Genomic DNA, 25,256 nt, shown 5'->3' with positions numbered 1-25,256 from the left:
GTGCATGCTGCCAGGGGAAGAGGAAGGAGGCCGCAGACCGCAGGTTGTTATAGATGTATATTGTATATATGCCAATGCAATAATAAAAACAGTGCAAATACAGTTACAGTTTATAATACTCGTCCCCTCCCCGGCCCCGCTCCCCCCGTGCTCAGCGCGCTGCCCCCCCCCCCTTTTTTTTTTTTTGTGTGGGACACCCCCTCCCTGCCTCCGGGGCTGCTGGTGCCGCGGGGGGGGGGGGCCGAGTTTGCATGTGTGTGAAAGGCACAGATTCGGGAGGTGGCCGCCGCCACCAGTGCATCGCCGGGGCCGGGGGGGGGGGGGGGGGGGCACCGGTCCCGTGTGTCCCCCCCAGCACCATTCCCTACCCCCCTTTACCCCCCCCCCCCGAGCCGAGCCGCCGGGAACCCCCCTTTTGCACGTTTCATGTCATACACACGAGGTCACACTACGAGAAGGACGTGACGACTTCCACAACACCCATGGCTAGGCGGGTTCATTTTCTGGTTTGTTTGTTTGTTTTTTTCTACACAATGTACAATTTCTTTTTTTTTTTTATCCTTTTTTTTTCTTTTTTTTTTTTTTTAATGTGTCAAGAAATAGCTTATATACACGAATGAGTCCTTGTTATAACATTTCGGCAGCAATATCATAAGCTAATGAAGGGGTGGGGTGGGGGGGAGGTTAGAGGAGGGACGGGTTATGCCTTTGGAGGAACCAAAAAAAAAAACAAACCCAAAAAAACCAAACACCACCCCTCCCCCCCCCAAAATAAATCCCAATAAAAGCATTTTCACAAGCAGATCTACCCCTAGCTGTAAAAGAAACGTGAACAAAAGCGGGAAAGAAATCCTTATTTCTGTATCTGGGGAAAAAAAATATAAAGGAAAAGGAGGGTTTTCTACCGTACATCACATCCCTGGGGGCCGGGGTGGGGGGCAGGGAACAAGCCAAAAAAAAAAAAAAACCCCAATAAAACTAAAAAAACTGTTAAACCTGTGCAGGTCACAGCCGAAGCCTCGGGGGGCCCTAGGGACAGCCCTGCTCCCCCTGCGGGACCGCAGGCACTGTTTTGGGGCTCCATTATTGGGTGGGGCGGGGGGGGGAAACTGCCTGCAGACCCCAGGGCCGAGGGTCCCACCCCGTCCCGGCCCCATCGAACCCCCCGCCAAGGGGGGGGGGGGGGGGGGCAAAAAAGGGTCGTCCCCCCTGTCCCCAAATTTCACTTATAGCACCATGAAGTCGGCATCTTGTTCTCCATTGGTTCCCTCCGTCCGCCTGCTCCACCCCCCCCGCGTCCCCCCCCGGAATTAAGTATTGCACTTGGTTTTTTGTATTTTTTTTTCATGGTTTTTTTTAAAGTTTTATAATTTAATCTCAACCCATGCGCCCAGGTCACCTCGTACCTCTCGGTAACACCTGACGGGGGAGAATGGCACTTGAGCGAGGGACGGGGAGGGGTGGGCGGGGCTCGACCACGTCGAAGGGCCCTGGGAAGAGGGGGTGGTGAAGGATAAGCTGATAAAAAAAATACTCCCCCCCCCCGCCCTGAATAACCAAAACCTCAGGTTTATCCAAGAAGAAACGATTTGTCAAAGTGCTCCCATGGAAGCAGGGCAATAAAAGGAGATTTGAAAAGGATCTCAGCATCCCAGGGGGGGCGGGGGCGGGGTGTGGAACAGGGGAGCCAGCTAAACAAGATTAAAAACAAAACAAAAAAACCCACAAAAATATATATATATGTATATATATATATATATATGCCACTACGCTTCACTAGCTTCCAAAAAAAAAAAAATTAAAAAACAAATAAAATCCTTTTGCCTCTGGAGAGCCCCAGGGGGGTGGAGGGTCGGGGCACCCAGACCCCTCGGGGGTTAAGTGCTCATTGAATTGAGGGGGGATGCTGACAGGGTGGGGGTCCCCCCCACCGGTCGAGGGGTGGCATTTTGGGAGAGAAGGCGCCTTGTACCCAGCGGCAGAGGTGAGGGGGGGGTGCTCCCAGGCCCCCTACCCATCGAGCAGCTCCCCACGGGCGAGCTGGCGCTTCAAAATTGCACAAGAAAATTTTAATGTCAGGGAAAAATTAAAAAACAAACAAACAAAAAAAGGAAATTAATTAAAAAAAAAAAATTAAAAAAAACCAGAAAACTCTCAGGAAACCCCAGGAGCAGCAAACCCCTGCGCAGATGCTCGGGTTTGAGCAAGTTTGGGCACCGAGAGGTCCCGGCGGAGGCGAGGAGACATGGAGGCGAGGATGCAGGGACGGCTCTGCCGGGGTCTCTCCGGCAGCCGGGGCGCAATTTCCCCTGGCTAGGGTTGTTGTCTGGGGAGGAGGAAGAGGAGGGGAGGGCCCATTAGTGTGAAGGTTAAGTGCAAATAGAGCGTTTCTCAGACGACTTTTCGCGGCTTATTTCTTGCTTTGGGTTCGTTAACCGCCAGCTGGAGCCCGGGTGCCGTGCAGAGACCGCAGTGCCGTCCCCATCATCTGCAAGGGCTGGCAGCGAGTGACGACGACCAAGAGCAGCTCCGGAGCATGCAAGAGCGCACAGGGGAGAGGAAGGGGGACTCACCGCGCCCGAGGCCACCGGTCGTTTGCAGTCTGCTCTAGAGCCTGCCGAGAAGCACCACCACCGCTGCCGGCATGCACCATGGCGGCCGCCTGCCCACCACACCAGGGGCTCACTGGGCAGCATCGACACCCCTCTGCGCCCCGCCGGGCTCCTTGGGTCAGTCAAGGGGGTTGCCAGCACCATCCATCGACCCCGTCAGCGCCGATGCCCGCACACCGGTGCCGACGGGCAACAGCTCTCCTCACCAAACCAGGCTCCCTTCCTCCGGGAAGAGAGAGAGACGGGAGCTAAGGTGTCAGGATCGGCGTCTCCTGACTTCTTCTGCCAAGCCAAGAGAATTGTAGCACCCTACCGCGGACGGCAGTCCGGGCTCCAGCCCATCACATCTCTTTGCCCCCATTTCCCCGTGAGTCAGCATAGGCTGCCCTTTAAAAAAAATAATGGTCACTTAATGTCGAGTGGATGCCCTTACAAAGTCTCTGGAAAGGAAAAAAAGTTTTAACCATCCATTTAGCAAAGGAGGAAAAAAAAAAAAAAAAAAAAAAAAAACACAACACAATTAAAAATTCTATGCTTTGTCATTACAAAAAACAGCATAAAACAAGCTTTAACACATGGAGAGTGCTGATCTCAAGCAGACATTGTTCTGACCTCGGGCAAAGGAAGTGACCTCTCACTGCTATAGAAAACCAAAGTAGTTAAGGTTGGAAAAAGGACAGGTCGCTGAAGGTTTGAAATGTTTTTTGTTTGTTTGTTTGTTTTTTGTTTTGTTTTTTCATTTGTTTGTTTTTTGTTTCTTTTTTTTTTCTTTTTTTCCCCGTGTACGGTAGGCACCAGTACAGGCACTGCATGCGACGGAAGTGGGGAGGAAGGGGGGGACGGTCAATAGGCGTTATTTCTGTCCGCTGATGGACTGCGATATAGAGCGGGGTGGGATCATATCCAAAAGGTATTCCCGCTGCCGGTCCGCCAAACTCGATGCTTTGTGGCCTCCAATCCCAGCATTCAGGTAAGCGATGTTAACTCCTGGAGAAGGGCGAGAAAAGCAGGTGGGGATTCCTCCAACACACCCCTGTGCTCAGAGGTCCCCGTTTTGTGACCAGCAAGCCAGGACGTTCCCAGCTTTTACTTGGGAAGTGGCAATTTAACCCAAACTCACCCTCTGAAATCCACGGAGATCTGCAGGGCCTCTGTGGCAGGGGGAAGGGAAGCCCCCCCCCCCCCCCAAAAATCAAACCAGCCACAGATTGACCCATCCCACACTCTGTCTAGCCCTGAGCCCCATCCTCCCTGTGCTCTGGCACAGATGGGGGGACGTTACCTGGCATGCCGAGGAGACCGCCTGCCACGGACAGCTGGGGTGCCTGCGCAAAGTTGGAAAGCATGGAGCGGGCAGAGGTGGGGATGCCACGCTGCAAAGTGCTCTGGGGCTGCGGAGCCTGAGGAAGAGGAGAACAAAGATGGTAGCAAGGCACGGGGATCGCCTGGCAGTCTGGAAGCAGCTGCTGACAGAGCTGCAGCCAGAGGGTGGAGAATCAGTCGTGGTTTTTGGCCAGTACGTGGAAAACACAGTTTGCAGATCGCTCTCATAGAGGTACATAATTGGGCAGCAGAGTCTAGGGCTGTGCTGCGGGCTTCCCCACCAGACAGCATGGGATTGACAGGGCATATATCGGGAGGGGAAGGGGCGGGAGAGAAGACTACCAGCAGCTACGGTCTCTGCTGGCACAAGGAAATGGGGTGCAGGGGACTCGGGTTAAAAGCAGCCCTACAGTCCCTAGGAAAAAGGGCAGCCAGATCCCAAAACTGCTGTAAGAGAGAAGGCAGTAGGATTCTCGCACCTCCCTCCTCGTTGGGGAGCGCTCGCTGTGCCCACCCCGCTCTGAAGCAGGAGCGTGCATCTGGGCTACAAGTGAGGGGAAGCATGCTCTTGCTCGGCCAGGAGCCCAGCACCGGAGCTATGGAAGAACGAGCGCCACTTACCTGCCGGAGCGTGTGGTGCCGCATGATGTTCTCCTGTTTGCTGACACTGGAGACAGCAGGAGCTGCAGTGGGGGACAAGGCTGCCTGCTGCTGTAGCCTCTGCTCGATCTCCTGAGCGAAAGAACCAGAAGCATCCTCAGAAGCACACACCACCCGATTAGACCTCGCCTCCTTGACGAGACGCAACAGGTCTGAGCTGACCACTCCGGCGCCACAAGCAGGGCACGCCAGGGCTCACACCGACACTGGCCCTGGCAGGTGGCATTCCCAGAGAGGGAGGAAGCAAGTCCCTCTCCCCATGCTCTGCAATCACTGCTTTATTTGAAAACCACTGAAAACCCAACTGCTTTCCCAAGGTGGTACTGCAACCACAGTCTTGCTGCAGCCAACACAAACAGCTTTTCTATCTCTGCGCCCACTTGTTACAAACAGCCCGAAGACTCTTCTTGCTCTGAAACAAGCACGTCCCATTTGTCAGCAGCTGGATTCCACTTCATATTTAGTTTGGGGTTTTTTTTTTTCACAGTTCACAAATGATGATTCCGGTTTATTTTACCCTAGGGCCTCTAAACAAGCTCTCCAACACCTATTTATCATGGGAATTTAGCAAATTCCCCCCTTCCACAAAAAAGTGAGTAGGCAGCAAGCGGTTAAGTGACTTCCGGCAAGTTCCAGCAAAGTCAGTGGCAAAAGCAGGGAGGGAAGGCAGCTGTCCCCAGCCAGCCCTCGAGCTACAAAGCCAGGGGGAAAACAACGCACAAAGGCAGAGGAGCAGCCGCTCCGGAGCGCTCTGGACACTCAGCACCAGCCTTTTGCTGTTAGAAGCTCCATGTGCCAAGCTGGGCAGCCCCACAAGCTGGGCATCCCCACGGAGAAGCCAAACTCCTCAAGTTCACGCATGGGGAACCCCGATTGACCTACCAAAACGCCACGTGGCTGGAGACACGCAAAGGGAAGGGGAGCAGGGGATCCCAGAGCCCACGGCGGGAGCTCCAGGCTCTCGCAGAGCAAACGTGCCCCACCAGCGCAGCTCGCAGAGGGGCCATGTACTTGCCTGCTCCTGCTGCAAAGCTTTCACGAAGGCGTTCTTCAGTCGGTTGGTGTGCTCTGCCTTCAGCGCCTTCTTCTGATTGGAAGTCATGCACTGCTCGCACAGGATCTTCCCGTTTTTCTCCTGCTTCCAGTGAGGGGTGAAGTCAGTGCGGCACTGGGCACAGACAAAGGGCTCCACACGCAGGAGGGACGCGCAGCTTTTCCCTGGGAGTCACCAAGAATGGGAGTTAGGTGGGAAAACAGGACAGCCCCACCATGCTCTCACATTGCCTCCTCCACCCCGGGCACGACAGCAACGAGCTCCCGCACGCACCGTCGGAGCAGGAGGGAAGGTCCCAGCAAATAAATGGATTTTCAGGACAGCGTTGCATCAAAGTCCAACCCCACTCTGGGCAAGAGCTCAGCATCCTGGGAGAGATACAGGAGAAATCCTGCCCCAGGGACAGAACAACCCGGCGGTGCTGGGACCAGCTCTACAAGACTATAAAAAGCTGGGGGTCTTGGTGGTTGAGTTGGGCAAGCCAGCGATGCGCCGCAGTTACGCCATGCCAAACATGCACTGGAAGAGCACAGGCTCGATCCCGTCCACCTGGGAGGTGACAACCTGGAGGGAGCAGTGAGATGGGAGCTAAAAGCTCCACAGTCCCGCAGGGACAGGACCCCAGGAAGTCACAGCTCCCGAAAATTTTGCATCTCAGCTCCCAAACATTCATTCAGGGAAGGGCCTGGGAGACGCCTCCCCAAGTGGGGACAGCCCCACGAGCCCCAGGCCACAGACACTGCTGCTCCGGGGCCGGCTGCAGGCTTGGCACATCAAGGCTGCCAGCCTTGCCAGACCGGCTCTGTGCCCACAAGGTCAGCACACACCTCCCTAGTGCCTGGAGGCAGGAGGTCCAGGCTCTGCTCTCCCCTCCGCTGCAGGCAGCCGCAGCAAGAAGGAGCAGAGTCCAGGGCTGGGTAAGACCAGAAACTGTTCTCTCACAGCCTCGCAAGCCACATATTTTGGTGTTTTAAAAAAAAATAAAATTTAAAAAAATAGGAAATAACATGTGGGAGCACTGTCAGCGTGGTGGTCAAGGAAAGCTGCAGCCCCCCAAGCTCACCTTGACTGTCGATAACACTCTGCACCACCTCCTCCAGCCCCACCATGTAGATGAACTCGCTGTTGGCTGCGCTAGGCAAGAAATGCAGCAGGGGAGCGGGCGGCTTCGGGGGTGGGATCTCCAGCAGTGTCTTTTCAAGCTGCTTGCGGAGGGCAAGCTTGGCAGCTGCCTGGGAGTTGGCGGCATCGTTCAGAGCACTAGGGCTGGGGAGTGGAGACGACACCCTGTTCACAGTGCCAGGCTGGATGTGAGAGGCAAGGTTCATATAGATGGCTGAAGACGACGTACGCTGGCAAGGAACAGAAGAAGTTGATTGCTGGAGAGGAAAAGGAGATGAGGATTAATACAAAAAATTAATACAGTCTCCAACTACAGCTCAGCCCCTAAAGGAACCTTGATGAACCAGATTGCCTTCTCACAACCCTCCCTCCGCAAACGTTCCCAAAAGGACCTGGGGAGACAGGAGTCATGCTGGGACTTGGGAGCAGGGAGCTCATCTCGCTCCCTACGATAAAGCAGTGCCGGTGCCAAGGAGCCTCCAGTGCACCAGAATCCACAAGAGGAGTCTTGGCATCCAGAGCAGCCCAGGGACTTCTGCAGGCGAGGGAATGCGTGCGCAGGGTCCAGCCTTGGGACCCAGCATTGGCCTTGCTGCGCGTAGCCAGCGCCAAGTGCCGTGATTCACACACCGGCACCATCGCTCACTGTCAAGTTCTGCTCCTCCACCTCTTGCTTCGCTGATCTGGCAGGCACCCAGGCAGCATCCCTGCTGCCAGATGGTGTCCATCCCCTCCCACACAGGTGCTCCGAATGTGCCAATTCCCTCTTCTTCCATTTCCAGCAGCTTTCTTCTGCATCCTCCGTTCATTCGGATGCGCAGTCCCTCTGGCACGTGACCATAGCAAAGCACAAAGACTTCTGCTGACCTGAGGATGCAGCTTTCACAGTCTTTTGTGATAAGAAGCCATCAGCCTGCAACCTATTTAAGCCCAAGCAGGGCTGCTGCCAGCCTTTCACCCAACCTACCTGTTTCCCAGGTATGAACACTTCCACGCAAGCAAAGGAGAAAATCCCAAACAGTAACAAACCCTCTCAGCGATTCAAATGGGGTCAGCTACCAAAGCTCGAGGGAAGTGGTCGTGTCAATCGAGAATAACACACAGAAGATCAATCAGTTTGCCCCACTTTTCTTTTTTAAGACTCCTAATGCTTCACCAATTGGGGAAAAAAAAGGCAAAGCCAAGTTCATCCCAACCCAGTTAGTCCAATGTAGGTCCAGGATAATTAATGGCAGAGCTGATCAGGGATAACTCATGCAGACTTAAATAAACAGTTGATGAATTAACACTAATGAACTTAAAACTATTCTGTAAGAGTAGTTGGGGTGGTTTTTTTAATCAAACACATAATTAGGTTGGTTTGACAGTTGTTCAGATGCAAGACTTTCAGACTGTTGTGTAGTCATGTTTATCATTCACACATTTGCACTATACTATGGTTAGGACAGGTTAAATGTCTTAAGAACTGGCGACAAACCCTAAAAGGAATTAACAGGGGTCGTTAACCGGGGCCCACACACACACAGAGCATCTCAGCCAAGCATTGCAGTCTCGGACGAAGGACAGAAACTGTGCCACAGCGGGAGAGATGCAGCCCAGGAACCAAGGCTCTTCGCAGGAGAAAGTTTTGATTGCTTTACACAGCACCAGTGCTAGAACCAGAAAGTGTTATTTTTTTTCCCCCTCTCCATTTTCCATCTTCACGGAAATCTTTCCACTCTTCCAAAAGTAAAACAAGTGGGTTTAAACGTCCTGCTCCTGGACTGCAGGGAGCTCGCTGTGTTCTTCCAGCAGAGAAAAGCAGAAGAAAAGCACAAGTGAGCAAGTGCTTGCTACTGGCTGCGGGAAGAGGAAACAGACCTGCTCACAAACCAGTCACCCCGCTTCAGTGGGGTCTTCACGTCACCGTTACAGCAGGAGGCCACCACTGCTCAGATGAACCAGCGCTTTGGTAGCTGGCAGCTCCAAATAGGAAGTTTTAAAATTATTTATCATTTCATTCTTCCACACAGGTCAAGGACATCTGTCTTCACCCACGCTTGGGATATATTTCCACCCGCAAGCTTCGCTCCAACGTCTTCATGCTGAGCTCTGAGCACCTCCCTGGCACTCATCAGACTCCTTAAGGCACCTCCTATTTTCCCTTCTTGCTAACCCCACCAGGCAACTGTGCCTAAAATCCAGCGATAAATCAGTAACGTACCGGTTGGTAGTTGATGGCTGGATTCATGCTTGGAGTTGTAGTGCGGATGAGGCCAGGTTTAGGAGGAACCCGCTGCCCTTGTAACTGGGCAGGGTTCGGAGCAATCACGCGCTGCGACATAAGCATATGGGGCAGAGTCGTATTTGTGGCAGACCTAATGACACTGTGACCCTGTCGAGAAAGGAAACAAGAAATAAATTAAAGAAAAGGACTTGAGGCAAACCAGAAATTTAGTTCCCTGATCAGGCTCTGCAACAGCAGAGAGCATTTCCACTTATCTGTAATTCCAGTTAACTTCTAACGCAAGACACCGCTGAAAGAACTTAACTTTTCTTCTAATTGTCCTTTATTTTAAATAATCACAGCCATTCTGCCTGGAGGGAGGATGTCTCAACATACTCATATTTTCTGTAGAGAGGCTGGGATAGCACCTGAGTCAAGAAAAGGAGTAGTAATCTTGTGGAGCAACTGCTTCCCAGGAGCCAGCCTGCTCACTGGGAAGAGGACAGACTGCCAGGATCTAGGCTGGGATGTTTTGGAAGGTAATTTTCAAGACACACATTTGTGGCCTATCTTTGCATTAAAAACCACCCCATCAATTTGATCAATATGGAAAAACGCAAGGGGAAAGGAGAGCATTAAAAAAAAAAAAAAAAAAGACAGCTGTTTGCTAGCTGCATAGAGCTATTAAACCAGAATTTACGCCGGTGCCCAAGTTCAAAGTGAAACAGTTATAAGAGTCCTGACTAACAGGGAGATGGGTGTTTGCCTTTGGTGCAGGAATGCAGAGGCATGTTAAAAACCTCAATGCTGAGCAGCCAGAAACATGACACTGGGATTGGAAAGACCTGAGCACAGGCTGAGCCAGGGCTTGACCTGCCCAGGCTTCTCCTAACACTCAGCTCGCAGCAAGGTCTTCATGTCTCTGAGCACCACCAGAACAGTTCCAAGGGGGGATGACAGGTAGAAGGGCTCAATTTTTTTATCAGAAATGATCTCAAAACATTAAACACCTCCTGTCTGACAACCTTTTTCTCAACCCCCCCTTCTTTTTTTTATTAGACTTGTTCTAGTTGAGGTTCTTCACTGTCACACATAAGAAAAGCTTCACAAAGACTGTGCAAACAATGCGTTTCCTCTTCTCCTAAAGCCCATTTCCTTTACCAGCCCGATCCCACTGCGAAGCCACAATAGACTTGACCCCGAATCGTTGCCATAGCAAAGAAAACAAATGCCACAAACAAAGAAGATGGTTAATGGAGGGAGTAAATGATCAGCAAGACTGAAATGAAAGACTTTTGACAAAAGCAGGAGAGAAAGCTACAGGCAGACACGTTGGAGGATCACCTCCATCCTCATCCCATACACCATCTTCCCAGCATCTAGGTTCACAACCGCATCGCTGGGACTTTGTATATTCCAATATACTATCAAAGAAACATAACTGACAGACTCTTACTGAAAGGACAAAGTCCATTTCCTGATGCTACAGAGCTCACAGAAGAGGAACATTTGGGGAGGGGTAAGAGTGTGCCCCAAGGTGGCAGGGGACCCCAAGCCCTGCAGCAGAGCTGGACCAAGCCCCAAGAAAGAAATCCCCATCGCCCATCAGCATCAACACCCGGCTCCACAGGCACAGGCCAAGTGCCCTCCTTCCAGTGAGCTCATACCATTGGCTTCTTGTTTACCCGTGCGACGTTAAACAATTGTGTCATCTAGAATTAGCATTCTTCCAGCGCACAGGCAGAAAGGTAGCCATGTCACACAGCACCCTGCTCTGCCTATAGCGCTTTCCCAAAGAAGGTAAACATTTCAGTTCCCTGTTTTGTTTGCATTTTTCTTCACCCTCTTCCTCTGACCACTCTGCACCGTTTCAAAAAGCAGGTCTGCTGACTGGCAATTCCTGCGGGTACGTGCAAATGAGCAGTTTTCTCCCTGCAGCCCCAGAACTTGCATTACCCAAGCAGCAGACAACTTTCTTCAGGGCCACCACATCTAAAGTCAGCTCCTTCCACCTCACACGATGCAAATTGTCAGCTGGACTGACCTCCAGACCTCCCTGCAGAAAAATCTGCCACTTCTGAAGCAGCAGAGGACCCAGACCTCCCCACGCACATCATGCAAGGGGCCAAGTGCTGGGACAGGCATGAAGTGTTATGGGGATAGCTCAGTCTCCACTGATCAGCTTCAGAGATGACCTCGCCTGCAGAGAGACTTCCCAGACCAGTTGTGGGACACCAGACTGTTCGACTCACGGTGCTGGGAACTGCCAGCATTTATCTGCCTCTTGGAAAAAGCATCTCAGTTGGGCAGAGACAAATGTGCAGCGTTGCGTGTGCACCAAACAAAATTATAGTCTTTTGCACAGAAAACAGGTGTCAGGAAGGCTCACCTGTAATGTCCTTAAGTTCTGAGGCTCAACCCCCTGAGCTCCAGGCCTGGAGGGAAGCTTGGACAGCCCCTGCTGTCCCACGTGAGCAGGAGATGGCTGGACAATAGATGCCGCATTCTGGACAACTGGAGTCTAGATTGAGAGAAAATGAGAACTGGCATCAGTGCATGGTGCTTGGAAAGGAAATCCATTGACAGACCCGACACGAGCCAAGCCTCATCGATGCTACATCAAATACTAATACTTCAGAGCTGCATAGATTTATCTTCTCAGCTGGCCCTGAGGGCAGCATGCTAGGTAGGATGGGCTGTGGATTTGCTACAGACACACTTTGGTAAGAAATATCACACAGGAGGTCAAATGTGGAGTAAAGGAAGGTCCAAGAGCAGAGCAAGTCTTCAGTGTTTGCCTGCTAACAGGCTTCTGCGAGGCCAAGCACCTTCCCCTTATCCCACCCAGACCCAAACCATGCTACTCAGAGCTTCACCTTCTGTACCACGTTCTCCTTTTGCAGCTGACTTTGCCTCAGTTTCTTCAGCAACACAAGCCTGGCCTCCTCCAGCCGTAGCTCATCCCGAAGCTGCTTGATCAGCTGCTGTCGCTCCTCTATGCTTTTACCCTGCAAAGAGGCAGAAGATCAGTCAAAACTCAAACAGCTGAAACCTGCTACCTATGCCTCGGTGGCAAGAGAGCATGAGGAAGCTTTAACACAAGGAAGAATTTGTACCAAGGATAACCAAGGATGCAAGAGCTGGATTGCTAACGCCCAGAAGTTACCGCATTGCTCAGAAATCCCCTTAGCTCCCAAATCCTTTGGAAAAGCAGAAACCTCCTGCAGCAGAACGGCTCCCCACTGGAGCAGCCACCTGGGACAGCCAAGAAACCCCTTACCTTAAACATTTCAAGATTTGCTGCCTTAAGTCTTTCCTCCATACGAGAGCTGGAACGGGGACTGGATGCCTCATTATCGGAGAGGACAATTATATCTGGCGAAGGGGTTAATCGTCCCCTGTCCTGGTCACTGTGTAACAGAAGGGAGAAAGAAAAAAAAAAAAAAAGACTGAGCCTCAGCACTGGGACATAGGCAGCAAATCTGGGTGCGGAACAAACCCCCCTCCACCACGGATGCGAACCGGAGCTCAGCACTGCTCTCTACACCTGCAGAGCCAATGAACGGGAGTGGACCGCTGGTTTTAGGACAGAATTATCCTCTGCTCGCAGAAGGGAAAAGACTTGTTCAAAAACATTTTCTTCACCAGGGTGAAAGGTGGGTTGTTCTAAGCACAACGTAAGCAAACATGTGATGCAAACCCTATCCGTGAGAGGACCAGTCAGGTGTTAATAATGAGCAATATAGTAACTAAATAGGGAGACACAACTGTAGCCAGGTGCTGAGATGAGAGGGAACAGGGGTAGATACTCCAGCCTGCTATTGTTCATACTTACTCAGGAAGATCACCACGATGTTGGAGATGAGAACGGACTAAGCCCCCCCAGTTAACAGAAATGTAAATACTCCAAGCCTATCTCAATACAAATCTATTTTAAAAGGTCACTTCATAAAAGAAAATCTGAATAAATACCCTGCATAGAGTCGTAAGATCCAATTGAACCATGACCTAAAAAATCAGTAAATGAAAGGAGCAGCAATGGCAACAGCCCGCCACTGGGAAAAAAAATATATATTTAAAAAAAAAAAAAAAATCGATGTTATAATCTGGCAGTATCCAAGCACCGCATTATTCGTGCTGGCATCATTCAAAGTAAGGAGACACTAATAAAAGTCCTTTGCTATCACCAATTTAATGTAATGGTGCTTGGAGAGCCTTGGAAAAATGCTAGATAGTCCAGTGTGAAGAAGGACAAGCACCACAGTTATAAAAGTGCCAGGCACACTGCCACCGAGGCAGACAGACTTATCGCTCTCGAACTCACTGGAAGGTCTCTGGTGTAAGGTGCGGGGGTAAGGAGATGCACAGACTATCGTATCCGAAACTTTTAGCTTTGAACACCCAGGAGGAAGCACAGAGCCAAATCCCAGCTCCAAGGCTCGGCCACTCCGGGGACAGTGGATCCAGAGAGGATGCTCGGAGTGGGACACTGGCTCGCAGGGGGTTTTGCCTTTGAAAGCTTCATCTCCCAAATGTTACAGCTGCTTTCGGGGGCATTTCAAAGCACTAGTGCTGCGTAGCTGTCCCCTTCTCCAGCTGTTGCACATCCACAGCGAGCCCCATCGATCACGGAGTTCGCAGGTCACTCTTCAGCTGGAGAAATGCCCCCAGCAGCATTGCTCCAAACCATCAAAAAAAAAAAAAAAAAAAAGAAATCAAAGCTGTGAAAGCTCTCAGCTGCACCCAAAAGCACCAGGACACGGCTCTGCGTGGTATTTGTGGGTGCGTTATTTCAGAGCCTTCAATAGCATCTTTGTGGGCCATCACACATTTAAGGCATCACATGAACATGGTATCCGCTGATCAACAGATATCCTGTTCTTGCAGGTCTCCTTCCAGCACCCCACAGACACTCCGTGCAGGACCCAAACCAGGGGTTTTCCAGCTGCTGCTCCTTCTCCAAAGCAGAGAAGGAGGTTTCTCAGGTTGCCAGTGGCAGGAGGGTTTCGAGCTGGGGCTGAGTTTGTGGTCTGTCCCTGCAGTATAGTCGGCAGAGAAGGTCCAGAGCATCCTATCGAGAGAAAGTCAGCCCAAGCCTGTCCAGGCAAACCAACCTGCATCCGAGGAGTTTTATAATTAGCTGGCCAAGAGCAAGAGCTGCTTTTGGGTGAGTCTTCAAAGCTCTTGAGCAGCCCATCGCCCTCCCACGGCATTTTATCTGGCTTCTGCTGCAAGCTACCCAAGGTGCCTATCTCCAAACTATCAGTTAGGGCATGTCTATACACAAAACCGCTCTGGAATAAACACGTCCTTGCAACAAAGCAGGTATCCTGGGTCAACTCGCAGCTACCATCCCCCAAACGGAGTTTCATATGTCAACAAATACCGTGATGACCAAGTGTTTGGATAAGGACTCTCTGATATGCGCAGGACTGCATGTTAAAAATAAAGCAGGCTTTGGCAGAGGGTCCCTTCCCCCATCAGCATCAGGGCTGCTCACACGGACCCCACAGGCACCAAAACCAAGTCCCTTATTTTGCTGCAAGTCTCTGGATGTGCTTGCTTTGAGTAACAGCATCCCGAACTCTTGGACTAGAAGGACTGAAGGCAATCAGGCATTGAGGACAACAGGTTTTCTTGCTCCTCTCGCATCCTTGGCCACATATCAGGCACACCCGGAGTAATAAAGTATTGGATTTTGGTTCAGGATTTTCCTAAACAAGGGCTGTCATTACGGCTGCTGGTGATTATTTTTCACAAGCATCCAGATACGTCCAGGCTGTTTTATTTACATTCCATTGAGGGGAAAAAAGCAAAGCCAGTGTCAAAACCAGACAGGGGAAAACAGGGCCATCTGCAAAGAATTGCTGAATATGTCAGGGTTGTTTTATTTACTTTTGTCAAGAGAAGAGCATAATTACAACAAAACTACTGGAAGAAGTGCTATGCCAACAGCACAAGAGGCAGGCAGAGGTCCGAAGACATGGAGCACGTTCCCAAGCAAACTCCAGCTTACTGACCCCTTATCAGCTGGTTAGGAAAGTTAAACACCCCTTAGCCTTATTTCTCTTGCTAGAAACATTTTTCACTCTCAATTATTTCAAAACTCATAGCAGAATTTTTCTACCTCTTTTAGGGCTGATTTCTTTTCAATCACAGTTAGTGATTCAAGCATCTGCATCCAGTGCTGGTACCTAACTGGATTCCCCACGTCTTGCACAATATTCAAGCAACTCAGCTGAGCATGCAGCCCTCCACAGTGCCCAATGCTCACCTGCCAGCTCTTTGGGGAGAAGACGACGTGCACAGTAACTTACCCAGAGCCACGGTTATTCCTACAGCATTTAACACCTCGAGAGCTTAAACCCATTTGCCAAGCAGCTGAGTATTACCTGTGTTGTCTCACCCACAGAGCTTTTTGGGAGAACTGCACTTTTCAGAGGTGCAACACCCCAATGATGCACTCGGAGCAGGACACAAGTAAACCCTGGGCATCTACAAAGGGTGTTGCTTGTACCTGAATGCTCCCATGAGCACAGATAAAACCCTGTGGTGCACAACAGTAACATCTCTGCCCCACTGCATGCAGTTCTTCAGATTTTACGGGAGGCTGAACCAGCAGCAGAGGTGACCAGGCAGATTTAAGCCACATATATTGTCATTAAACAAAAATAATCCAGGTGGTTTTCTCCTTTCAACCTCTGGCACTCCAGATCTGTTCACCACTTCTGATGCTCTGCAAGCCGGGGTGTGACAGATAAGCAAGTGCCTATGAAGGCATTAATCTTTATAATATTTACTATACTGATGGCACCCAGAAGGGGCTTGAAACGTTGAGATCCCCTGCCTTCATATCCCCCATCCATCACCTGCTCACCAGCCCCTGCTGGGACAGCAGCCCCCAGAAGCATAGGCAGCACCCCCTCATTATCCAAAAGCCACCACCAACAAAAACCAGCCCTGATATGACGCATCCACGAAGACAAAACAATCTCAGTTTTGCTGAATCACGATCCTGGTTACTCGATGAACAGGGAGAGTGAGAACACACAACACTGGCAACATGCACCCTGTCACAAAGAGGGCTCACCCTGCCCTCAGACCTTCCTGCTGAAGCAACCAAACTTCCCATATGTCCACACGCAAAGACATACTCAACCAGTTGGGACACCGGCACCTATCTCCAGGCCTGCAAATGCAGCTCCTGTCGTTGCAGGCTGCAGCTTTGCATAGGAATTACCACCGCCTTCTTCAAACACACTTCAACTGCAGATACCTGCTTCCTGAGCAAGGTGCAGTCATTCATCTGAAGCACCAAGAAAACATAGAATCACAGAATGGTTTGGGTTGGAAGGGACCTTTAAAGGTCACCTAGTCTGACACCCCTGCAGTGAGCAGGGACATCTCCCACTCAATCAGGTTGCTCAGAGCCCTGTCCAACCCGACCTCGAATGTGTCCAACCATGGGGCATCGACCACCTCTCTGGGCAACCTGGGCCAGTGCCTCACCACCTGTAGCATAAAGCATTTCTTCCTGACATCTGGTCTGAATCTCCCCTCTTTTAGTTTAAAACAATCACCCCTTGTCCTATCACTACAGGCCCTACTAAAAAGTCTGTCCCCATCTTTCTTGTAAGTATCAAAAGGCCACAGTGAGGTCTCCCCAGAGCCTTCTCTTCTCTCAGCCTCTCTACATAGCAGAGGTGTTCCAGCCCTCCGATCATTTTTGTGTTCCCCCTCCAGACCCGCCCGGACAACTCCATGTCTTTCTTGCACTGAGGACCGCCGAGCTGGGCGCAGAGCTCCAGGGAGGTCTCACCAGAGCGGAGCAGAATCCCCTCCCTCAACCTGCCGGCCATGCTGCTAGTGATGTAGCCCAGGAGACGGTTGGCTTGTTGGGCTGCCAGTGCACATTAGCGGCTCGGGTCCAGCCTTTCATCCACCAAAATATCAAGGGAAGTTCTCAGCACTTTGTACCTACTTTAAACAGGACTCCCCCATTCTGCTCCTCAGCCTGTTTGCCAAGCCCATTCTGGCTCAGTATCCAAATCAAGCCAAAAATCAAAATTGTTAACGTTTGTTTCCTTCTCCCTCCCAAGAAAGCTGAAACAAGAACAGAGGCAGGATGCACCAGTGCTGTGCAGCACATGGGACAGGCTCTCACATGTGACCTCTCACTCCAACTCCCCCATGCAGAACCTGGCTGCAGGTGCTGGCCACGGAAATCGAGTTGCAGGAGTTCACCAATGATAAAAATCAGGTGTGTGGGTACTGCACATACAGAGAGCATGAGGAACTTCTCCTGGAAAACAGACACAGCTCACCAGCATTTGATTGCTCAGGCAACTGCTTCTCACAAGCAGTCTTAGGCTCAGCAGGAAAAAACGTTTACTTCTTCCTCACAGAGGCACTAGCCTGGCCACGGTCAGGTTTGAGAGCGACTGTCTGTGCCACTTGCATCAGATCTGGCCTCCAGCTGAATAAAGGACTTCTGCTGCCACTTTTGTAGGTGCTAATAAAAAGTCCTGGCTGGAGGGGACGCCCTCCTCCTTCATGTGCACTGGCAGGGTCTGCTCTGCCAGCCACCCAACGGTTGTAGCTTATAATACTAAACATATGGAGGGAGGAAGAAACAAAATCCATCTGGTTTTGGGGTGGAATAAGAAGGGCAGCAGAAGCAAAAACAATGAAAGAATAGTGCTGAATGCCTTCCAGAGAAACTCTACTGGGAGAGCAGGCTCTGCTCCTCGGCATTCAGCCAAAGGGACCTCGCAGACACCAGGAAGACTCCCCCAGGCCCACAGAATGTTGACTTAATTTCTGACTTGGGTTCTCACATCTGGCAGAGCACAGGATTAACAACAGGCAAGCTACAGACTCTAGTCATTTGGCACCTACCTTCTCCTTGCGCTCATATCCACTGGCTCATCGTTAATGTTTTCCTTCCCTGGCCTCCCTGCAGTCCTGCCATCCCCATGGGGCCTAAGGCTCCCATTCAGCTTTTCTTCATAGACTTTCACACCATCCTGTTTCACTGGGAGCTCGTGGGGCACCTCAATGCCCGAGAGGTCCTTCCTCTTCAGCAGTGCCAGCATCTTCAGGCGCTCCATCGCCTCATGTCCTTCCATTTTCAATCTCTTTGCCAGGACATCATCCCGATCATCTGCTTGGTCCAAGCTCCGTTTCAAGAGGTTCAGGCGCAGAGCATCTTCCGTCATTCTGTCCATCCTGCAGGACAGAGGTTGACACAAGGGCACAATCAGTATCACAGCAAACAGAAAACGGCTGCGGCAGACCCGGCTTAACTCCCCCGGGGCTGGCGGGGACCTCCAAACCCAGCCTCCCCCCTCGGGGTGCACCAACCTCCCACGCGCCTGCATGCAGTGACCTGCTGGCAGCAGTGCTGCACGCTTTTAGTCCCGATCCTAAAACCAGCCAGGCGGGGAGTTTCCCAAGCAGAAGGAACCGCACGCACCTGAAGGGCAAGAGCACCCTGAAACCCTTGAGAATGAGGGCACAATCCCTCGTTCGGCATTAAAACACTGCCGGCTGTGATTCAACAAGATTTACTAGAAAGGGGAGCTGGAAAACACTCGAGTCATCCAGGGACATGAGGGCAGCTCAGCTCCTTCTCGCACTACAGGTGCCCAGCCTTAGTTTTTGTAAGGCTTCGTTTGCAGGCTTCATGCCATGGACTTCTGTTTTTTGAGGGGACCCAAAGCATGGTTTGAGCCCCCTGCTATCAGTACGAATGCCACAGCACGCCAAGTTTGGTAGCAAGCTTCCAAAATACAGAAAATCTCCTACCATGCGGTTTTTCCTGCTCTTTCTACGCTCTTGGGCGAAGTTGCCCTGTTAGTCAGCAATGCGAGGACCTTCTCACTCAATCAAATCCTCTAGAGGAATGCAAGGCACCTTCTCACTCAAAGGTTGAAGGCACATGCAGAACCATCCCCACCTATGCTCCCTCTCCATCTTCCCCTGCCTCTCCTCCAGGTGCAGAAATGCCCCGTGGCAAACAGATGCAGTAAAAAGAGGAAGAAGCCGAAGAGCCCATCCCAAACCCATCTCTCTGCTCCCAGGCTGATAAGAAACTAGCTACAACAAAAAAAAGCCAAGGGAGCTCCACCTGAAAAAAGGAAAGACCAGCTCGGTGAGATCTTTACCTACTGACACGCAGACCAGGGCCAGGGACGATGACAAACAAGTGGGGAATAAGTCAGAATTAAAATGTAGTTGTCTCAAGAACGCCGATAACTTTTTTTGCTCCACACGCCAGCAGCTTGCAGGGGCTCGTTAATAAGGTCTACGTGCTACAGGCTGAAAGATGAGGCCAAAGTGGCCGAATCTCGGGCACCTCTGCTCCTCCACGCTCGCTTCAGGTGGAGCTTCCTAAACTTGGCTCTAAGTCACTCACGAGATAAACCTTTGCCAAGCCAAATTTCTACCAGGAAAATGTTGTTCTGCCTCAGTTATAAATCCCCTATAATTACACATCTTCCAAAGTGCAGCTGTCACACAAGTTCAACTACAGCATCAATATGGTTTCAAGGGTATAAACCATGCTAGAGAAACTTTACTCTTAAAAAAAGGGCTGCAGTCATGGCAGGCAGCAAGAAAACAAACACACATCTGCAATGCAATAGAAAAAAAGTCCGACCAAGCCTCTGGCACAGCCCGATCTCAAAGAGGCTGCCACGTCCAGGGTGAGCACCTTAGACTTCTTTCTACCTGACAGTCTAGTCTCTCTGCAGGAAAACACACGTCTACTGCAACCAAATATAGAAAGGCAAGCACAGGCAAGCCAAGGAAGACACATGAAATGCCGCTCTCCACCCCCATCCCTAAGAAGTGACCCCAGGTTAAATTGAAGCTGTGAGTGGCGGTGCGTTATTTAAGACGCCATGGGATAGCGAGAAGCCTCACCGCACCCAGCGCTGCGGTCTGGATCCGGCTGCTGGGAAAGCTCCGAGCTCCAATTAACTCAGCCATGAAAGGGCCTCCACGGCTGTCTCCCCCACTTCATACTCTTGGGAGATGAAAGAAAGCGAGGAGGAGGAGGAGGAGGAGAGAGAAGTCCAGATACCTGGCAGACAAAGGCTGATGCACAGGGAGGGAGCACAGGCACTTTCTAACCTGCCACCGCTTCAGTGTTTGCTTGAGGATATGTTAAAAAAGCATCCCTAGATAGTGGTACCCACCCCGCGGTGCGGTCAAGTCATCCTGCAGGTTCTTCCCTACTGGGAAGCCGCTTTGTCCGTATGAAACAAGCTCCACATTGATACAATACATAAACTGAATATATCACTTAAAAAAAAAACAGAACAACACACACCAAGCATAGGAGAGCTGGTGCCACCTTGACTGATAAGCAATCTGAAGCAATTTCACTGAATTACGTCTTGGTACTCAAAAACCTTGCGCTGCTTCACGCACATGGATATTTCATGTCATGTGTTCTGACACCAAGACAAACACAGCTGTAATATTGCTGGCAAGCAGAAAAATAAAACAATACTGGAGCACACAAAGGAGGTTCAGGCGTCCTGAGCACACAATGGTCATCTTCTGGCCTTCAGAAGGGTAGTGAGATGTACCTGCACGAGGAAAACCATCAGAACATTGTAAAAATTTGCCCGTTTTAAAAATATGAAAGGTGACATCTGCACCTCAAGGTGCCACATCCAGCAAACCTGGCACAGACAAAAAAAAGCAACATACCCAAAGGGAGAGTTGCTGGGCTCTCATGAGGTTTCAGATTGAGCCATACACCTTTACAGGCAGTTATTTAAGCAAGCTAAAGCACTGCCATGAAACGTGAGTGGAGTTGTGTGTTTCCTTTAAAAACCCATAGTAGCCGCTGTCCCTTTGAACTGCTACATGGGAAAAGAGAAGAAATTACCTGCTAGTAACTGCTGATTTGGAGCTGGGCTGCCTCTGCACACCCGTGAGCAGAAGGAAGCTGTAAAGCCCCGTCTGCAGGCACACAGGTGATGAGTGTTATCACCATGCTCCGATCAGAGTCGGAGCATGAAACAAAGCCAGCGACAGAGGCACCGGCAGGATCTGCGCCAAGCAACGGAGTCGGCAGCAGCCAAGGTTCACCACCACTGAGACCACAAAGGAGAGACAGCGGTGGTACAAAAGGAGAACAAATCTTTTGCTTGGCCTCTTTGCAAGACAGATGGTCTCCTCCTGTCTCCCCATCCCTGCAGGAAGCCCAGAGACCTATCGGTCCCATCACCAAAGTGGGTTTTTGGGTGTCCCTCACCTACGTGGACCCATCTCGCTCCATCGCAAGAGTGGTACCACGTCCCTGAGCATCACAGTATCCCTGTGATTTTCCAGCTTTGCCGTCACCCGCTAGCACAGAGCTGGGGGACAAGCAGGAAACACCGTCTCGGGACACAGAAGAGGAACGCACTGGGTGGGAAATCAAGGTCTTGGCCGACAAACACCAAGGAAACAACACACCAGCCTCCAGGAATCGATAGCCACCAGTCAGTGGGATTTCAGCAGCATCATTTAGCACATGCACTTGCTGCAGGAGGAAAGGACTGAGCAGACCATGAATGAAATCCCTGCTTGCAGAGATGTGAGTAGATGGTATCTGAAGGGTTTCAAAATGCCCTCCCCTTTAACGTGAGTGGCTTCAGTACTAGAAACAAATCAAAAGCACTGTTATCAGAAACAGGTACACAACTATTTAATCCTTTCAAGAGGAAGCTTTCCAGGCTTGGTAAGGAGCACACGCTTTCAGCCAGATTCAATAAAAATTAAATTAGGCTTCGGATTCTTTATTGAATGGGGCCCTTCAGCATTAACACTCAGCTGCGAGGAGGGGGAAGGCGAAGGGAAAAACTGCAGCTTTACTGGGAGCCCTGGGAATTTCCAGAGCACCTCATCTGCAGAACTGGGCAAGCCAGGGGAGAGCACTCTACTTCAGCCAAAAAATAGCAGAAAAGAGCAGGAATTCTTTCAACCACAGGCTATTCAGTGAGTCTGAAGGTCAGACAGGAACTTCAGTACCAGTCCGCTCTGTGTCACAGTAACGCAAACGAAGGGCAAAGATTAAACCTCTCTGGTTTGACTCGTGAACGAGGACCGGCTGTGGAGCATCTCCTCTTTATCGGCAATCTAGGATTATAAACTAAGTGAAAGCAGATTTTTCCCCCCCCTCTGAATTTTAGCCACTTTTCAGAAGAAACCAACCTCATTAATCAGACAGTAATAGGACCATGTTAAATGGATGCACACTGAGCGATGCCATCCAGCTGCACCAGACAATACAGGTGTGCTCAAGTCACACCTGAAGGACAGGAGGCAACAGGCATGATGGCACATCTCCACCAACACGGCATCACAAACCAGATCCTCCAGACTTGCCTCCCTCCAGCAGAACACTCCTGGAGATCTGGCACATCCCAGGAAGCAGGCTCTCCCTCTCACTTCCCTAAGGAACTTTATTAAAAAAAAAAAAAAAATTTTTGAAACAAAATTCTCAAATGGTGGCAAAATACCCCAGGGGAAAACAAGAGAGCTATAAAACATGTTTTGTTTCTGACTTGATACAGACTGTAATTATCTCCAGTTGCAGCTCTGTAGGTGAGAAAGCTTTCCTGACTAAAAAAAAAAAAAAAAAAGCTTGTGTCAGTTTAGAGCCAACATTTAAGAGGCTCCCAGGGAGGAGGAGGCCAGAGGGAGAGAAGGGACACCCTGCTCAGCCCTCACGACGCAGGGCGGTCCGAGAGACGAAACGCAGCATCATCAGTGAGACCGTACCAGCCGATGGTGGAGGAAAAATGCCTTCTAGGAATCCCAGCAAAACTTCTGCAGCTGAGCCGAACAACAGGCAGCACCTAGCTGTGATGGGAGCATCGCCCTTGTTCTCTACCGACGGTAATTACCCAATATAATGGACAAGTCACAGTTGCTCGGTGTGCAGACGCTCCTCCCAAAGACTTTGGGTCCCCAAATCTGACACTCCAGCAGCTGCCGAACATCGCCACCACCCAGGCAAGCTCCAAACCTCTTTCTCCACCCCAGCACCAGCCAGTCCCCGTAGCCCCTCCCAATTTATAAGCACAAGAGCTCTCCCCTCTGCAGTCCCTCCAGTTGGAACCACGCATTTCCAGTGCCACTGGTTTACAGGCTCACCTTCATTTTTGGTTCACATCCCCACAGGCATGCTGTTCTGTGCGAAAACACAAGAGCATCGCAGCCCCGTGCCCGTATGTGCCGATGCTGCCTTCAGCACAGTCAGGGGCAAGGCAGTCATCAGCTTCAGCATCATGCGCTCCTCTACACATTCCTTTAGCTTTAGGCAGTTCTACTCCTCCGGTGCTCGAAAGACAGGTTTGCTGTTCCCAGACAAACAAAGCAGCAGCCCAATTTTCCATTTATATTTGATACATCACCCACAAGGAAAAAAAACAACCAACACAACTATTTTAAAAGTTGGAACAAGTGAGTTGAGCCAAAAAGATGAATATTATACTGGAGAAGCAAGTATATCTAGGGACTAGATATAGCTGGTTCTTAACACGCAGCCTGTACAGATAAATATCCTTCTGAGATTTACCTGATGAATGTGGGACCAAGCAACCAAAATTTGGCAGCATCAGCAGAAGTTAATTTCAACTTAAGTTTATTCAGGGAAGCCCCAGGAGGTTACAACCCCTCCCCTGTCTTTCTTTTAGGGCTCCTCCATTGTGTTAACTCACACTTTTGTCTTCGACTCCTATACAACCAACTGCATCGTCCAGCCGCTATTCCTGGACTCAGACCCTCCAGAACTAATTGATGGGTTGCAATTAACAGGCTGACACACAGCAAAGCTGAAAGGCAACACAAGATAATGCGCCATCCTACCTGCCCAACCGAGAACCACCAGTACGCAGAAGGAAAAATCTTACAAAAGAAACCAGCAGACCCTCAGCAAGATTCCCCTGGAGCCAAGAGGGAGGCTACAAATGCAGAAAAAAACAGACAGAAATCCTCCGCTTTCTGCCTGTGGATACTATCTAGACCGAGAGGTGCAACCTACACTTCTCCTTTCTCACAGGAGTCCAAGTGAGACGCCTGAAGTGAAGGCCATGACATCCAGAAGTCATGCCACCGCTGCCGGAGGCTTCCTCCAGCTCCCAGGCTGGAGCTTTCCGGCCGCCCACACTCCGGGCAGCATCAACCACACCAAGCGTGGATCAGCAGAGATGGGACACAGTCCAACGCTCCATCCCTGGCTGGGCAAGAGCAAAGTTTCCTCTTTTCCTCCGCTCTGGACTCTGCATGAGGGATCTCTGATCCTCCACGAGGGTTCTCTGATCCTCCTTCCTCTCTGAACTAGCCAGGGCTAAAACTTTTTGCAGCATGCTCCAAAATCTTCCTGGCAACCCTACTCCTGCCTTCCTGCAAAGCTGTTTATACTGGCCGCCGTCACAAGCATCCGAGGCAAGACAGACTCTACAACAGATCTCCTCTGACATTTCTTAAAAGGAAAATCTTCCCCCGGCCACATGGCTCCAGTGACACAAGGTCTCCCCAGTCCCACCCCACCCAGTAACAACCAGTTTCCTTACTCATCTCTGCTCCAGCAGCACAAGGAGTTACTACGAGCGGAGCTGCTGCACAGAGGCAGCTCGCAGCCCTGGCAAAGCTGAGGCAGCTACCTGGGTTCCTGCCTCTGAGGGAGCATGAAAGGAAAATAAAAGGACAAACCAGACCTGGTGCCTGCTCTGCTCCTCGCAGAGCCGCTTGTCTTCACGGAGGAGAAGAAGGGCAAGGACACACCGTGCACCACAGGCCGTGCAGCTCCTCCAGGTACTGGTGCCCAGAGCAAAGGGACATGCTCCGTGTGCAGATCACATGTTTATTTCTGTTCTTGTTTCTTCACCGACCAGGTAAGACATCACCTTTATAACCCTGCCCGTACCTGCTGCTTAATGCAACACAGCTTCAGGGTAACACCAGCTGCGATCAGCCAGCCCGGAGCAGCAGAGGAGGCAGTGCTGGCCTGGCAAGACCTTCTTGAAAGATGAAGCACCAAAAGAAAATCTTTCAGCCCTTCCCTGGTTCAGGGCCCTCACAGGACTCCCCAGCTCACAGTAGTTTGATAAAGCCTGCTGGGATGCTCAACGCTCGCAATAAGGATGACACTGGTGGCAAGGAAGTCACTCAGGGTAGTTCATCTCCAGGGATAGAATGCCAGGCTGTTTGTGACAGCATATTACTGACCCTGCTCCAGATTACAGCATGACCACACAATGGTCAGGCACTGCAG

General features: G+C 50.8%; 1 protein-coding gene across 4 annotated transcripts in view; it reads right to left on the bottom strand.

The window, feature by feature from the left end:
• Positions 1-561: 561 nt before the first annotated feature.
• GATAD2B (GATA zinc finger domain containing 2B) overlaps positions 562-25,256 on the bottom strand; it is a 43,831-nt gene continuing 19,136 nt past the window's right edge. For 3 of the 4 annotated variants that reach the window (XM_052796637.1, XM_052796638.1, XM_052796640.1), the window contains exons 2-11: positions 17,876-18,205; positions 12,258-12,387; positions 11,854-11,985; positions 11,367-11,498; positions 8,975-9,145; positions 6,713-7,028; positions 5,611-5,813; positions 4,557-4,667; positions 3,895-4,012; positions 562-3,599 (exon numbers count right to left, since the gene is read on the bottom strand). In XM_052796637.1, the coding sequence (XP_052652597.1) occupies positions 3,466-3,599; positions 3,895-4,012; positions 4,557-4,667; positions 5,611-5,813; positions 6,713-7,028; positions 8,975-9,145; positions 11,367-11,498; positions 11,854-11,985; positions 12,258-12,387; positions 17,876-18,204 (1,776 nt within the window). In that variant the 5' untranslated portion in view covers position 18,205 and the 3' untranslated portion in view covers positions 562-3,465. Of the gene's footprint in view, positions 3,600-3,894; positions 4,013-4,556; positions 4,668-5,610; positions 5,814-6,712; positions 7,029-8,974; positions 9,146-11,366; positions 11,499-11,853; positions 11,986-12,257; positions 12,388-17,875; positions 18,206-23,134; positions 23,155-25,256 lie in introns of those variants that run through there. The other variant, XM_052796639.1, reaches the window with a different exon arrangement.

The sequence above is a fragment of the Harpia harpyja genome, chromosome 9 (genome assembly GCF_026419915.1).
Source record: "Harpia harpyja isolate bHarHar1 chromosome 9, bHarHar1 primary haplotype, whole genome shotgun sequence".
Taxonomy (NCBI): Eukaryota; Metazoa; Chordata; class Aves; order Accipitriformes; family Accipitridae; genus Harpia; species Harpia harpyja.
Note: the sequence above shows the minus strand (reverse complement) of the source record. Positions and strands in the feature narration are given on the sequence as shown.